The sequence below is a fragment of the Lontra canadensis genome, unplaced genomic scaffold (genome assembly GCF_010015895.1).
Source record: "Lontra canadensis isolate GAN:19392208 unplaced genomic scaffold, GSC_riverotter_1.0 scaffold177, whole genome shotgun sequence".
NCBI lineage: Eukaryota > Metazoa > Chordata > Mammalia > Carnivora > Mustelidae > Lontra > Lontra canadensis.
In genome coordinates, this window is record NW_022631171.1 from 1,997,753 (window position 1) to 2,014,922 (window position 17,170).

Sequence of the window (17,170 nt, forward strand, 5' to 3'; positions counted from 1 at the left end):
CTTACTATGATGGTTGAGGAAAGTATGATTCTGCTGAAATTAATGATTTTATTTTTCATTTATTCCCTCAGGGCAGAAGCTAGAACTTAATAGAAAAGAAACAGTAAGATTTTACATTTGGTCTACATTGTTTGGTACAAATTGTGTCCAAATAACTATTTGATGTGTTAAAACAGAAATGGTATATAATGTTTAGTAAGCAGTGTTTCTTAGTAACTTTTTTGTCTCATGTTGTTGCTTTTGGTTTTGTTTTGTTTTTATACTTAGTGGGCTGCAGAAAGATGGAAGTTTATGAAAGGAAATACTCTACAATTCTATAACAGGCTCACTGGAGGGTTTGTCCGTCTGCATCCAGATGGCACAGTTGATGCAATTGGAGAGAAGACAGACAAATATGGTACTCATTTGGCAAAGCAAGTGGTACTGTTGCAGTTTTGGGAACTGGAGGAAGGCAGATCTAGACTTAGTTTAATCTGCAGTTTTGTTTCTTCTTTTCACATGACTTTGCACCAGTATTAAGTCATTTAAACAATTCACTACCTGCATTAATAAAAATAATCAATAGATGACAGGCTTTAAATCTGGGCTGACACTGTCATTATACAGAATAGCACATCATGAAAAAACTTATATTTGCTATTAATTGAAGAATAAAATGTATGCAATGAACATTGTTAATAAAAATCAGCAATTTTGAATGGTATAGCCATTTTTGGAATTAAATTGGTTCCACTAAATATTAAGTTCCTATTTGTTTAAAACACTGTTTTATATAATTTGAGGGCCACAGAAATAACTAAGACATTATTCTGAATTCCAGAGGGTCATAACCTAATAAAGAGGACAAACACATACAATTCTAATAATGGTTTTTTGTTGTTTTTGTTTTGTAGCTAGTGTCATAACAAAGGTATAGAGGGAAATATAGGCAAAACAAAACAAAACAAAAACCAGAAAACAAAAACTAGATTTGATGTTTAGTGAAGCCATGACCATAAGAACTAATGAAGAAGGGGTAAACTGACAGTGGTAGATCTTTTATTATAAACCCAAACCTCTTAACTCTTTTTGAAACAAATTTAGTATTTAAACAATCTGTGAATATAACTTTGCTGTATTTTGTTAGAAACTGTTGTTCAAATAACCTCTGAGATATACTGGGGATACTTAATCTATAGCATTTCTTCAAAATGTAACCTCCTTTATCTTGTGTTAGAGATCTCAAGGAATAATCCATTTTTTTCCTCTGTGAAAACATGTGGAAGTCTAAGAATACTTCCTAGTTGCTTCTCTTTCCAGAATTAATAGATTCCTTAGAAGTTTCTTTACCTGTTGGTTCCCATTTGGTTCCCATTTGACTACTTAAACTAGTCAAAATTGTCTTATATATTATATTGCCTGGGGGTAGGTGCTCTTTTTCCTCATTGAATATAGTGGCTTGTATTTCCAAATGTGATCAGAAAAATATCTCCTATTTATAATCAGAAACTGTGAAGGATCTAAGTTTTACCCTATTTTCATAAAACATGAGAGCACGGTCAAAGACCAAGACCATTCATTTGCCACAGCAAATTGCAGCAGCCAGAATATCTTGCTTTGTTCTGTAAGTCCTAGGCCTACAATATCCTGAGGTAAGGGCCTGATAGTACTGGAATATGTGGATGGGTGCATTAAAGGGGAGAAATCTCCAAATTAGGAAACTCTGATTTAATATACAGAGAGAGAAGAGACAGAGAGCCCTTATCTTTATTCTGGAATATAAGCAAATCTTCTCCAGGGAAGGGAAGGAAAAGCCTTTACCTTTATTCCCCCAAGTTGAGAGGGCAGAGAGAGAGAGAGAGAGAGAGAGAGAGGAGAGATGGAGGGAGGGAGAGAGAAAAAGAGAGGAAAGGAAGAAAGTGGGAGGTGGTGGAGAGATATCTCTATGCTTTATTTTGATGGGCTGTTTCTTTACACAAACATTTTGTATGTGCATTTATTCAGAGGGCTGGACTATGCAGGAAAATGACAAATGTAGGGAGACAAATGTTATTTTCTAACACCCATCACAAGCTAGTTTGTAAAGGGAACTTGCCGCTCCTACATCAACAAGTGGAATTCATTTCCTTACTCCTTGCTGGGTCAACCCTTTCTACATGTTTTGACTAAGAGAATGTAGATGAATCAACATTGTAACTTCTAAAGTCTGTATCTTCTACCATTATCTCTTGGATTAAGCTTTCTTGGAAGCCAGCCCTCATGCTATGTAGAAGCCCAGACAACCATACAGGGCTTCCAGGGAAAGAACCAATGCTCTGACAGCCCCAACTGAGTTCTTAGCCCATAGCCAAACATATGAATTCCTGTGTAGATCAAACTAACTGGTAGATATCAAAAGAGAAACTTTTTACCCTTAAGCATTACTAGCATCCTAATATGCTAGTCCTTTAATATATAAAGTAGAATGAGCATTCCTTACAAGGGAGGGCAGGATAGTATGAGTAATTTCCTTGGCCTAACTGACATTTTTGCAGCAAGAGGTCTTTTATGTGTGATAATTACTTGCAGGATTATTTCCTGATTTATGCTCAGTGTCCCATAAATTCACACTCATGAATCAGTTTTCCCATGCCTGGTAAGTGTTGTGATGAACAATGCTGACCCATGGATATCTTTTCAGGAAAATATTTTAAGAACATGTCTCTGAGATCTATTTGCTTATAGTTTTCATTCTACAAAACAATGTTGTTTTTATCACCATGAGACAATTCTTCTATTTATTTATCAAGCTAATTGTAAATTCAGCTGTTTCCATATGTAAAGAGTTAGAATGCTCATTTCTCCAAGAGCTACTGAGCCATTTATTGGCAATACTGAACCTAAAAGCACCACACAGCATGAGAAGATCTTTGAAATATCACAGGGAGCTTCACTTTATAATGATAAGCTTTTAGGTATTAAAACCAATACCATGCTAACATTGATTATGACAATCATAGTCATAAAAAAATCATATAGGATCTTAGAACTAAAAGGAAGGAGCAGACAGCCAAAGCAACTAAATTTTTAACTCTAAACCCTTAATAGTTACTTTATGTCAGGGTCATTTTCAAAAAGTTCCCATCCTCAGGGCACCTGGGTGGCTCAGTGGGTTAAAGCCTCTGCCTTCGGCTCAGGTCATGATCCCAGGGTTCTGGGATTGAGCCCTGTATCGGGCTCTCTGCTTGGCAGGGAGCGTGCTTCCCCTCCTCTCTCTGCCTGTCTCTCTGCCTACTTGTGATCTTTGTTAAATAAATAAATAAAATCTTAAAAAAAAAATTCCCATTCTCCAAAATTTTAAAAAAATTTGCTGTAAAATATAGATTCCCATATTCCCATATGCATTCTTTTCTCATTCTACAGTAGTTTTTCAAGATAAAAATTCATAATCTAAATTCACATTTATTTGACATATTTTAACAGAATTAGGCATGCAGTTTAAAAATGTATGATATATCACTGAAAGTTTATTATTATTATTATTAAAATATAGTGTATTATTTATTTCAGGGGTACAGGTCTGTTATTCATCAGTCTTACACAATACACAGTGCTCCCCACAACACATACCTTCCCCAATGTCCATCACCCAGCTACCCCATCCCTCCCAACCCCTTCCACACCAGCAACTCCCAGTTTGTTTCCTGAGATTAATACGCTCTTATGATTTGTCTCCCTTTCTGGTTTTGTCTTGTTCCATTTTTTCCTCTCTTCCACTATGATCCTCTCCCTTGTTTCTCAAATTCCACATATCAGTAAGATCATATGATAATTGTCCTTCTCTGATTGACTTATTACGCTTAGCATAATATCCTCTAGTTCCATCCATGTCATTGCAAATGGCAAAATTTCATTATTTTGATGGCTGCATAATATTCAATTCTATATATACACTGCATCTTCTTTATTCATTCATCTGTCGATGGATATCCAGCTCTTTCCATAATTTGGTTATTGTGGACATTGCTGCTATAAACATTGTGATACAGGTGCCCCTTCGGATTACTACATTTATATCTTTAGGGTACAAATTTTTGGGTCATAGGGTAGCTGTTTTCAACTTTTTGAGGAACCTCCATACTGTTTTCCAGATTGGCTACACCAACTCACATTCCCACCAACAGTGTAGGTGGGTTCCCCTTTTCTCCACATCCTCGCCAATATCTGTCATTTCCAGATTGGTTAATTTTAGCCATTCTGACTGGTGTGAGGTGATATCTCATTGTGGTTTTGATTTGTATTTCCCTAATGCCAAGTGATGTGGAGTGCTTTTTCCTGTGTCTGTTGGCCATTTGGAGGCTTCATTGAAGAAATGTCTATTCATGTCTTCTGCCCATTTCTTGATTGGATAATTTATTCTTTGGGTGTTGCGTTTGATAAGTTCTTTATAAATTTTGGATACTAGCCCTTTATGTGCTATGTCATTTGCAAATATCTTCTCTCATTCTCTTGGTTGTTCTTTGGTTTTGTTGACTGTTTCCTTTGTTGTGCAAAAGCTTTTTATCTTTATGAAGTTCCAATAGGTCATTTTGCCCTTGCTTCCCTTGCCTTTTGGTGATGTCTAGGAAGAAGTTGCTGTGGCTGAGTTTGAAGAGGTTGCTGCCTGTGTTCACCTCAAGGATTTTGATGGCTTCCTGTCTCACATTGGGGTCATTCATTAATTTTGAGTCATTTTTGTGTATGGTGTAAGAAAATGGTCCAGTTTCATTCTTCTACATGTGGCTGAACAATTTTCCCAACACCATTTTGAAGAGCATGTCCTTTTTCCATTCAATATTCTTTCTTGCTTTGTTGAAAATTAGTTGATCATAGAGTTGAGGGTCCATTTCTGGGGTGTCTGTTCTGTACCATTGATCTATGTGTCTGTTTTTATGCCAGTACCACACTGTCTTGATGATTATAGTTTTGTAATAGAGCTTGAAGTCCAGAATAGTGATATCACCAGCTTTGGTTTTCTTTTTCAACATTCCTCTGGCTATTCGGGGTCTTTTCTGGTTCCATACAAATTTTAGGATTGTTTGTTCCACTTTGAAAAAAGTTGATAGTATTTTGATAGAGAGTCCATTGAATATGTAGATTGCTTTGGATAGCATAGACATTTTCACATTATCTGTTCTTCCAGGTCATGAGCATAGAATGTGTTTCCATTTCTTTGTGTCTTCCTCAATTTCTTTCATGAGTATTCTATAGTTTTCTGAGTACAGATACTTTGCTTCTTTGGATAGCTTTATTCCTAGGTATCTTATGGTTTTGGGTGCAATTGTAAATGTGAATGACTCCTTCATTTTTCTTTCTTCTGTCTCCTGTTGGTGTATAGAAATGCAACTGATTTCTGTGTATTGATTTTATATCCTCATATTCTTATATGAGTTCTGACAGTTTTGGGGTAGAGTCTTTTGGGTTTTCCACATCAAGTATCATATCTGCAAAGAGTGATAGTTTGAATTGTCTTTGCCTATTTGGATATATTTTATTTCCTTTTGTTGTCTGATTGCTGAAGCTATGACTTCTAGTACTATGTTGAACAGCAGTGGTGATAGTGGACATCCCTGCTGTGCTCCTGACCTTTGGGGAAAAGCTCTCTGGTTTTCACTATTGAGAATGATACTTGCTGTGGGTTTTTCACAGATGGCTATTATGATATTGAGGTACATACCCTCTATCCCTACACTGTGAGGAGGTTTAATCAAGAAAGTGTGCTATACTTTGTCACATGCTTTTTCTGCATCCATTGAGAGGATCATTTGCTTCTTGTCCTTTTATTAATGTAGTGTGTCACATTGATTGATTTGTGGATGTTGAACCAAACTTGCAGCCCAGGAGTAAATCCCACTTGGTCATGGTGAATAATCTTTTTAATTATTGTTGGAGTCTATTGATTAGTCTTTTGGTGAGAATTTTTGCATCCATGTACATCAGGGATATTGGTCTGTAATTCTCCTTTTTGATGGGGTTTTGGGGTCAAGGTAATGCTGGCCTCATAAATGAATTTGGAAGTTTTCCTTCCATTTCTATTTTTTTGGAACAGTTTCAGGATAATAGGTATTAATTCTTCTTTATATGTTTGGCAGAATTCCCTGGGATGCCATCTGGCCCTGGGCTCTTGTCTGGTGGGAGATTTTTGAATACTGCTTTAATTTCCTTGCTGGCTAGGGGTCTGTTCAGGTTTTCTGTTTCTTTCTGGTTTAGTTTTGGTAGTTTATACATCTCTAGAAATGTATCCATTTCTTTCAGATTGTCTAATTTGTTGGCATATAGTTGCTCATAATATGTTTTTATAATTGCTTGTATTTCTTTAGCGTTGGTTTGATCTCTCCTCTTTCATTTATGATTTTATTTATTTGGGTCCTTTCTCTTTTCTTTTTGGTAAGTCTGGCTGGGGGTTTATCAATCTTATTAATTCTTTCAAAGAACCAGCTCCTAGTTTCATTGATTTGTTCTACTGTTCTTTTGGTTTCTATTTCATTGATTTCTGCTCTGATCTTTATTATTTCTCTTCTCATGCTGGGTTTAGGATTTTATTTATTTATTATTTATTTATTTATTTATTTATTTATTTCTCCAACTCCTTTAGATGTAGGGTTAGGTTGTGTACTTGAGATCTTTCTTGTTTCTTGAGAAAGGCTTGTATTGCTATATACTTCCCTCTTAGGACAGCCTTTTTTGCATCCCAAAGATTTTCTTCGCATGAATTTTTTATTTTTCATTTTTCATTTGTTTGCTGTATTTTTTAAATATTCTTTAATTTTCTGGTTTACCCATTCATTCTTTTTTTAAAAAAAATATTTATTTTTTTTCTTTTCAGTGTTCCAGAATTCACTGTTTATGCACCACACCCAGTGCTCCATGTAATACATGCCCTCCATAATATCCACCACCAGGCTCACCCAACCTCCCACTCCCCACCCCTCCAAAACCCTCAATTTGTTTCTCAGAGTCCACAGTCTCTCATGGTTCATCTCCCCCTCCAATATTCCCCAACTCACTTCTCCTTTCTATCTTGGATGGGAGAACCTTTCATTTTTCAGTAGGATGCTCTTTTGCTTCCATGCATTTGAGTTCTTTCCAAATTTCCTCTTGTGATTGAATTCGAATTTCAAAGCATTGCAGTCTGAAAATATGCAGGGAATGATTCCAGTCTTTTGGTACCAGTTGAGACCTGATTTGTGACCCGGAGTGTGATCTATTCTGGAGAATGATCCATGTGCACTAGAGAAAATGGGCATTCTATTCCTTTGGGTTGGAATGTTCTGAATATATCTGTGAAGTCCATCAGGTCCAGTGTGTTATTGAAAGCCTTTATTTCCTTATTGATCTTTTGCTTAGATGATCTGTCCATTTCAGAGAGGGGGTGTTAAAGTCGCTTACTATTACTGTATTATTGTTTATGTGTTTCTTTGATTTTGTTATTAATTGGCTTATGTAATTGGCTGGTCCCATGTTAGGGGCATAAATATTTACAATTCTTAGATCTTAGTATGATATAGTGTCCTTCCTCATCTGTGGAAGCAGATGATCCTTCTTCTGACATATTTTCAGAAGGTCAGTAGTAGTCTACTACTACATCACAATGCCTAAGTCATTCACCTCACTTCATTTCCACATGTAGGCATTTTATCATCTGATATCATCAAGGTGAATAGAATATAGTAAGATATTTTGGGAGAGACCACATTCACAGAACTTTCATTAGAGTATGTTATTATAATTGTTCTAGTTTATTATTAGTTATTATTGATCTCTTACTGTGTGTACTTCATAAACTTTATTATAGGTATTTATCCATAGGGAAAAACAGTATATATAGGATTTAGTACCATCTGTGTGTTCAGGCACCCACTAGAGGTCTTGCAGTGTATCCTCTGTGGATAAGGAGGAAGTACTCTACCAGGTTTTGGATGGATTTGGGGGTTTTTTGAAGCATTTATTTCATACCATGTTTGACTAGTACATATGGAAGAGGTGGCTGCATTCTTTAGTGTGGAGATTTTAAAACATGTCCTCAAGTTACTTGACATTTCCCTCTTTCAGAGGTGGGACCTATTCCTTTCCTCTTGAATATTGACTGGATCAAATGACTTATAACAAATAGAATATGGTAGAAGTGACTGTGTGTGACTTTTGAGACCTAGGTCATAAAAAGCCTTATAGATATTTACTGGTACTCTTCTTGGATTACTCACTTTGGGGGAAACTAACTGTCATGTTTTAAGGACATCCATGCAGCCCTATGGAATGGCCAACTTGGAAAGGAACAGAAACCTCTTACTAACACTCATGTGAGTGATCCATTTTGTAAGAGTATTCTCCAATCCCAGAGAAGCCTTCAGATGACAACACTTTCAAACAACAGCTGGAGTGTAATCCCTTGGATCCTGACCCAGAGTTACCCATATGTTGCTTCCAAATCGTTGACCTACCAAAACCTGCAAAAGTTTTGGAGTAATATTTTACATAGCAATAGGTCACTAATATACCAGTTCAGTCACTGTTCTGTAAAAGAGATGCTTCTGTATTTCCTCACTCTGGACACTATGATGGATTTCATTTTCTCTTCACATTATGTGATGGCCAGGAATGGGAAGAGCAGCATCTCTCCTATCTCTATTCTGAATCCTCATCTTCTTTCTTGCATTGCTGATTTATTTCTACATTTTGTACTGGTGCACTGGGTAGTTCTGTATATTGAGCCATTTTTCTACACTAAAAACCATAAAACATTTTTGAAAGAAACTAAAGAAGACCTAAATATGTGGAAAGACATCCTGTGTTTATGGATTGGAAGACTTAATATTGTTAAGATAACAGTACTTCCCAAAATGATCTACGGGTATGATCCAATCCCTACCAAAATGCTTTTTCTATGAAAGAACTAATCCTAAATTTTATATAAATTGCAAGGAACTCTGTATAGCCAAAACAGTACTGAAAAAAAAAAAAAACAAAGTTGGAGGGCCCACATTTCCTGATCTGACAAATTAATATAAAGCATTTTTTCAGGTATTACAGATATAATAAATTTACTACTTTCCAGTAGTTAAATCTATTATTTTGATTTCAGGCACCTTTCCACTGGCAAGAACATCCTTAAAAAGATAAAAAAATGTTGATAATATTGGCATTCTCATTTTGTAATTAATATTAATGGAATATCTTTATTGTTTATTAAGAATTGGGTATTTGAAGAGGAGTGGAAAATAATACCACTTTCTTCCCCTCCTGAGGCAATTACAAAATAAGATACAGAACACAAAAAAATGGAAATCAAGATCTCAGCATTATTACTGATAGAGTTAAGTGAGGATATTGGCTCTATATCTGAGCTCAAAGGACTTTCTATCTCTCCCCAAAAGAGACAAGATTACCCACACAAGTATAGACAGTGTTGGGCAACCATAGGCTTCCTTATGGGGCCGGCCTTTACAAGTGACAGCACAGCAGAAAGGACCTTCTGTATAGGTGGCCCATTTGGGGACAGAAAGGGCCTAAGCTGCAGTACCTAGCTCCTTTCAAAGTACTAATCCAAGGATTACACTCTATTGCATGGTATTGGGTGAAAGGGAATGTGAGAGTCATCATGGGGAAAGTAGGTTCCCCCTTACACATGATGTGGTTATTAATTTTTAAGTATTTGTCCTTTAGAGTGATAGGAAAGTAACATATTTCTAACTTTACTAAGAATCCTCTTAAATGATTTAAAAATGAATATTAAATGTTACTACATTTCTCCTTGGCATCTGCTGGATTCATAATAACAGTTTTTCATATTAGACTTAGAGTTAATTTGTGTTACTTGAATAAATATACTTTTTAAAAATAACGTTTCTATTCTTATATAAACTCTGTTTCCTTATGGTAGATAACTCTTTAATTCTAATTTAAATGAGATTTCTATTTTTTCTTTTTTAGAAATTATAAATTATGTTCCAGGAGAGATCCATTAAATGCAAACACACACAGAGACACATATACATATAATTACTTAAATGCTGGTGCTTGTCTAGATGTTGGAGATATTATAGGAATCAAACATATAAAATATGTGCACACTTAAAGTTTACATTCCAGTGGATATTGGTGTGTCTACTTTGGGAAGAGCGGGGAGTCTTTTCGACTTTGATTTTACTAATTTTTTTTACTCTTCAGATTTATTGAGACAATTGACATAAAACATTGTGTAAGTTTAGGTATACAACATTATGATTTGATAAATGTATATACTGCAAAATGATTACCTCAATAAGGTTAATTAATACATCTGTCACTTCAAATAACTGCAATATTTTGGTGTTATGAAAATATACAAGACCTATTCTCTTAGCAACTTCCAAATATATAATACAGTATTATTAATAATAGTCATTAGGCTATATATTAGAGCCTCAGAACTCACTGGTCTTAATAACTGGAGGTTTGTGCACTTTGACCAGGATCACCTTATTTCCCCTACCTGTCAGCCCTAACAACCTGTATTCTACTTTGTTTCTATGAATTCAGATTTTTTGGGGGTAGTTTCAAATCTTTGTTTAAATTTAGTTAGTTAAAATACAGTGTAATTTTAGTTTCAGGTGTAGAATCTAGTGATTTATCATTTTCATACAATACCTGGGGCTCATCACAAGTGCCCTCTATCATACTCATCACCTATTTAACACATCCGCCTTGCCCACCTCCCCTCCAGCAACCCTTAGATTTTCTCTATAGTTAAGAGTCACCTTTTTGAAAAATTTTTGCTTTTGCATATAAGTGAGATCACATAGTATTTGACTTTCTCTGTCTGATTTTATTCACTTAGCTTAGTGCCCTCACGGTCCACCCATGTTGTCACAAATGGCAGAATTTTGTTCTTTTTTATGGCTGAAAAATATTCATATATATCCTATATATCTATATCTATATATCATATTTCCTTATCCATTCATCCATTGAAAAAGACAGATTTTTTCCATTTCTTGGCTATTATGAATGAACATAGGAGTACAGATACCTCTTTGAGATAATGATTTCATATTCTTTGGATATGTACTCAGAAGTATATTGCTGGTTCAAATAGTAGTTTTATTTTTAATTTTTAAAGGAAACTTCATAGTGTTTATCACAGTGGCTGACCAATTTACCTTCCCACCAATAGTGCATCAGGGTTACCTTTCCTCCACATCCTTCACAGGCATTTGTTATTACTTGTCCTTCTGATAAAGCCATCCTAACTGGTGTGAGGTGGTATTTCATTGAGGTTCTGATTTGCATTTCCCTGATGATTGGTGTAGAGCACCTTTTCATGCACTTGTTGGCCACTTGGATGTCTTCTTTGGAAAAATATCTGTTCTAGTGTTCTGCCTGTTTTTAAATTGATTTTTTTTGTCATTGTTTTGTTTGAGTTCTTAATGTATTTTGGAAATAAATCCATATAAATCATCAGATATTAATTTGCAAGTATTTTCACCCATTCTGTAGGTTGCCTTTTTATTTTCTTCATTGTTTCCTTAGCTGTGTGGAAGCCTTTTAAGTTTGATGTAGTCTCTCTTTTGGATTTTTTTGTTGTTGTTTGTGCTTTTGTTGCATATCCAAAAAATCATTGCCAAGACGAATGTTAAAGAGATCTTTCCATCTTTCCCTACTGTTCTTCAAGGAGTTTTATGGTTTCAGGTATTACATTTATTTTCTTAATCCAATTCAAGTTAATTTTTTGAGTGGTGTAAGCTAGGGGTCCAGTACCATTCTTTGTATGTGGATATCCAGTTTTCTACCACCATTTATTAAAGAGACAACCCTTTCTATATTGAGTTTCCTTGACTCCCTTGTCCAATATTTGTTGACTATTTATTTGAGGGCTTATATCTGGGCTTTCTATGCTATTCTTTTGGCTTAGGTGTCTGTTTTAATGCCAGTACCATACTTTTTTGATCACTATGGCTCTGTAATATGGTTTAAAATTAGGAAGTATGATTTTTTCCTCAAACTTACCTTTTTTTTTTCATTTTATTTTATTTTATTTCTATTCAGTGTTCTGGAATTCATTGTTTATGCACCACACCCAGTGCTCCATACAATACGAGCTCTCCATAATATCCACCACCAGGCTCACCCAACCCCTCCAAAACCCTCAGTTTGTTTCTCAGAGTCCACAGTCTCTCATAGTTTGTCTTCCCCTCCCATTTCCCCCAACTCAAGCTTACTTTCTTATTTGTTCTTTCTCAATATTAATTTGGCTCTTCAGGGTCTTTTTTGTTTCCATACAAATTTTAGGATTCTTTTTCTATTTCTGTGACAAATGCCACTGGAATTTTAATAGGGATTGTGTTGAATATAGAGATGGCTTCAGGTAGCATGGACATTTTAAACAATTTCATATTAACTCTTCTGATTCATGAATATGGGATATCTTTATATTTTTCATGTCTTTTTCATTTTTTAAAAAATCAATGCCTTACAGTTTTGGAGTATAAATCTTCACTTCCTTGGTTAAATTTACTCGTAAGTAGTTTCTTGCTTTTGATGCTATTTTAAATATTTTTTTTTCAGGCAGTTCACTGTTATGTATAGAAACTCAACTGATTTTTATGTATTAATTTTGTATCCTATAACTTTACTAATTTTTTTCTTATTAGTTCTAACAATTTTGGAAGGAGACTAGAATTTTCTCTATATAAGATCATATCATCTGCACATAGAAACAGTTTTACTTCTTCCTCCTGAATTTGGATGCGTTTTAATTCTTTTTGTTGCTAATTGCTCAGCCTAGGCTTCCAGTAATATGTTGAATGTGTACTGGTGACTGGGCGGGCACCCTTGTCTTCTTCCTAATCATAGAAATCTTTTAGTCTTTTACCAGTGAGTATAATGTTAGCTGTGGGCTTGTCATATATAGTCTTATTATGTTGAGGTATGTTTCTTCTATACCTACTTTTTGAGAGATTTTTTTCATGAAATGATGCTGAATTTTCTCAAATGTTTTACTGCATCTATAGATGATCATATGATTTCTCTTTCATTTGATTTATGTGGCGTGTCACATCTATTTATTTGTGTATTTTGAAACATCCTTGCTTCCCAGGGATAAATCCCACTTGATCACCATGTATAATCCTCTTAATATGGTTTTGAAATCAATATCTTAGTATTTTGTTGAGAATTTTTGCATCTATTTTTATCAGGAATATTGGCTCATAGTTTTCTTTTTCTTTTTTCTTTTTTTTTTCATTGTATCCTTATTTGTCTTTGATCTCAGCATAATGCTGGCTTAGTAAAATGAGTTTGGAAGTGTTTCTTCCTTTTCAGTTTTTTTTTTGAAAGAGTTTGGGAAGAACTGGTGTTAATTCTTCTTTAAATGTTTGGCGGATTTTATGTGGGAAACCATTTGATCCCAGGTTTTTCTTTGTAGGGAGATTCTTACTTGATTACTGATTCAGTCTCCTTGCTTATTATTGGTTTGTTCAGATTTTCTTTTTTCTTTCTTTCTTTTCTTTTTTTCTCTCTTTTTAAAATTTTTTATTTTTTTAATTTCTTTTCCGTGTACTAGAATTCATTGTTTATGCACCACACCCAGTGCTCTGTGCAATACGTGCCCTACATAATATCCACCACCAGGCTGGCCCAACTTCCCACCCCCCCACCCCTTCAAAACCCTCAGATTGTTTTTCAGAGTCCATAGTCTCTCATGGTTCATCTCCCCCTCCAATTTCCCTCAACTCCCTTCTCTCCATCTCCCTATGTCCTCTGTGTTACTTCTTATTCTCCACAAATAAGTGAAACCATATGCTTGACTTATTTCACTCAGCATAATCTCTCCAGTCCTGTTCATGTTGATACATCATCCTTTCTGATGGAGGCATAATACTCCATAGTGTATTTGGACCACATCTTCCTTATCCATTTGTCTGTTGAAGGGCATCTTGGTTCTTTCCACAGTTTGGTGACTGTGGCCATAGCTGCTATGACATTGGGGGTACAGATGGCCCTTCTTTTCACTACATCTGTATCTTTGGGGTAAATACTCAGTAGTGCAATTGCAGGGTCATAGGGAAGCTCTATTTTTACTTTCTTAAGGAATCTCCACACTGTTCTCCAAAGTGGCTGCACCAACTTGCATTCCCACCAACAGTGTAAGAGGGTTCCCCTTTCTCCACATCCTCTCCAACACACATTGTTTCCTGTCTTGTTAATTTTTGCAATTCTACTTGTGTAAGGTGGTATCTCAATGTGGTTTTGATTTGAATCTCCCTAATGGCTAGTGATGATGAACATTTTTTCATGTGTCTAATAGCCATTTGTATGTCTTCATTGGAGAAGTGTCTGTTCATGTCTCCTGCCCCCCCTTTTTTTTTGACATGATTATCTATTTTGAGTGTGTTGAGTTTGAGAAGTTCTTTATAGATCCTGGATATCAGCCTTTTGTCTGTACTGTCATTTGCAAATATCTTCTCCCATTCTGTGGGTTGCCTCTTTGTTTTGTTGACTGTTTCCTTTGCTGTGCAGAAGGTTTTGATTTTGATGAAGTCCCCAAAACTCATTTTCACTTTTGTTTCCTTTGTCTTTGGAGACATGTCTTGAAAGAAGTTGCTGTGGCAGATGTCAAAGAAGTTACTGCCTATGTTCTCCTCTAGGATTCTGATGGATTCCTGTCTCACATTGAGGTCTTTTATCCATTTCGAGTTTATCTTTGTGTATGGTGTAAGAGAATGGTCAAGTTTCATTCTACATATAGCTGTCCAATTTTCCCAGCACCATTTATTGGAGAGACTCTCTTTTTTCCACTGTATATTTTTTCCTGCTTTGTCGAAGATTATTTGACCATAGAGTTGAGGGTCCATACCTGGACCCTCTACTCTTTTCCACTGGTCTATGTGTCTGTTTTTATGCCAGTACCATCTGTCTTGGTGATCACAGCTTTGTAGTAAAGCTTGAAATCAGGCAACGTGATGCCCCCAGTTTTGTTTTTCTTTTTCAGCATTTCCTTAGCAATTCAGGGTCTCTTCTGATTCCATACAAATTTTAGGATTGTTTGCTCCAGCATACCGGTGGAATTTTGATCAGAATGGCATTAAAAGTATAGATTGCTCTAGGCAAATACTGTAATAATACTGTAAAAAAGTATTTTAAAATACTTCTTTTATTTGTAAAAGTATTTTTTAAAATACTTTTTTAAAGTATTTTAATACTTTGTTGTATTATAGAATACTTCGCTGTATTTTATAGAAACCCAAATGTTCTATAGTATTTTCTTTATTCTTATCACTTTGGTACGAATTGGCAATTGTTCTAGGCAGTATACTAGGTGTCTATACTAGGCAGTATAGACATTTTAACAATGTTTATTTTTCTGATCCATGAGCATGGAATGGTCTTCCATCTTTTTGTGTCTTTTTTGATTTCTTTCATGAGTATTCTGTAGTTCCTCGAGTACAGATCCTTTACCTCTTTGGTTAGGTTTATTCCCAGGTATCTTATGGTTCTTGGTGCTATAGTAAATAGAATCAAGTCTCTAATTTCCCTTTCTGTGTTTTCATTGTTAGTGCATAAGAAAGCCACTGATTTCAGTACATTGACTTTGTATCTTGCCACATTACTGAATTGCTGAATGAGTTCTAGTAGTTTGGGGGTGGGGTCTTTTGGGTTTTCCATATAAAGTATCATGTCATCTGCGGAGAGAGAGAGTTTGACTTCTTCATTACCAATTTGGATACCTTTTTATTTCTCTTTGTTTTCTGATTGCTATTACTAGGACTTCTAATATTATGTTGAACAAGAGTGGTGAGTGTGGGCATCCTTGCTGTGTTTCTGATCTCAATGGGAAGGGTGTGAGTTTTTTTCCATTGGGGATGATATTTGCTATGGGTGTTTCATAGATAGATAGATTTTATGAAGTTCAGGAATGTTCCCTCTATCCCTATACTTTGAAGCGTTTTAATCAGGAACAGATGCTGGATTTTGTCAAATGCTTTTTCTTCATCAGTCGAGAGGACCATGTGGTTCTTCTCTCTTCTCTTATTGACTTGTTCTATCACATTGATTGATTTGCGAATGTTGAACCATCCTTGTAACCCAGAGATGAATCCCACCTGGTCATGGTGGATAATCTTTTTAATGTGCTGTTGGATCCTATTTGCTAGGATCTTGTTGAGAATCTTAGCATCCATATTCATCAGTGATATTGGTCTGAAATTCTCCTTTTTGGTGGGGTCTTTGCCTGGTTTGGGGATCAGGGTAATGCTGACTTCATAAAAAGAGTCTGGAAGTTTTCCTTCTGTTTCAATTTTTTGAAACCTTCAGGAGAATAGGTGTTATTTCTTCTTTGAAAGTTTAGTAGAATTCCCCAGGGAATCCATCAGGTCCTGGGCTCTTGTTTTTTGAGAGGTTTTTGATCACTGCTTCAATCTCATTACTAGACATCAGTCTATTCAGGTTGTCAGTTTCTTCCTGGTTCAATTTTGGGAGTTTATGGTTTTCCAGGAATGTATCCATTTCATCTAGGTTGCTTAACTTATTGGCATATAACTGTTGATAATAATTTCTGATGATTGTTTCTTTTTCCTTGGTGTTAGTTGTGATCTCTCCCTTTTCATTCCTAATTTTGTTAATTTGAGCTTTCTCTCTTTTCTTTAGATCAGTGTGGTCAATGGTTTATCGATCTTATTGATTCAAAAAACCAGCTTCTAGTTTAAAAAATTAAAAAATAGAAAAGCAAAAGAAAAACAAAGGTATATGTATCAAATGTTCAGGTTAAAAGGTTATTATGGAATTTGATGTGCTGGACATCTCACTGTGATGGTAACTACATTAAAAAATTATCTATAAAAAAAATGAACCAGAATAGTGGGAACGAATTAAAAATAAAAGTTGTATCTATGAAGTAGTAGTAGTTGTTCTCTTCCCCCCCCCCCCCCGCTTGGGTTTCTGGGGGGAGGGGCCTGCCGTGCGGGTTTTCAGGCAGTGTTCCCTGAGTTAAGTCCTCCTGCCTCCATCAAGCGGGTGGGCTCTGAGAAATGGGTTTTTCAGGCTTTTGTTCTCTGGAGGTTTTTTGTTTGTTTGTTTGTTTTCTCATGCCTTGATGGCTTTTGATGGTTTTTGGAGGTTTTGAGGAAAGCAAACTGCACCCAGACCTCCCTCTCAGAGAGAAGCCTCAGTCTGTTCCCCTGTGGCTGCTCCAGAGCAC

General features: G+C 35.6%; 1 protein-coding gene across 1 annotated transcript in view; it reads left to right on the forward strand.

The window, feature by feature from the left end:
• LOC116860545 (lipoxygenase homology domain-containing protein 1-like) overlaps positions 1-17,170 on the forward strand; it is a 156,296-nt gene that overhangs the window by 64,233 nt on the left and 74,893 nt on the right. The window contains 3 exon segments of the mRNA XM_032846608.1: positions 1-53; positions 56-103; positions 268-397. Coding sequence (XP_032702499.1) covers positions 1-53; positions 56-103; positions 268-397 — 231 coding nt within the window.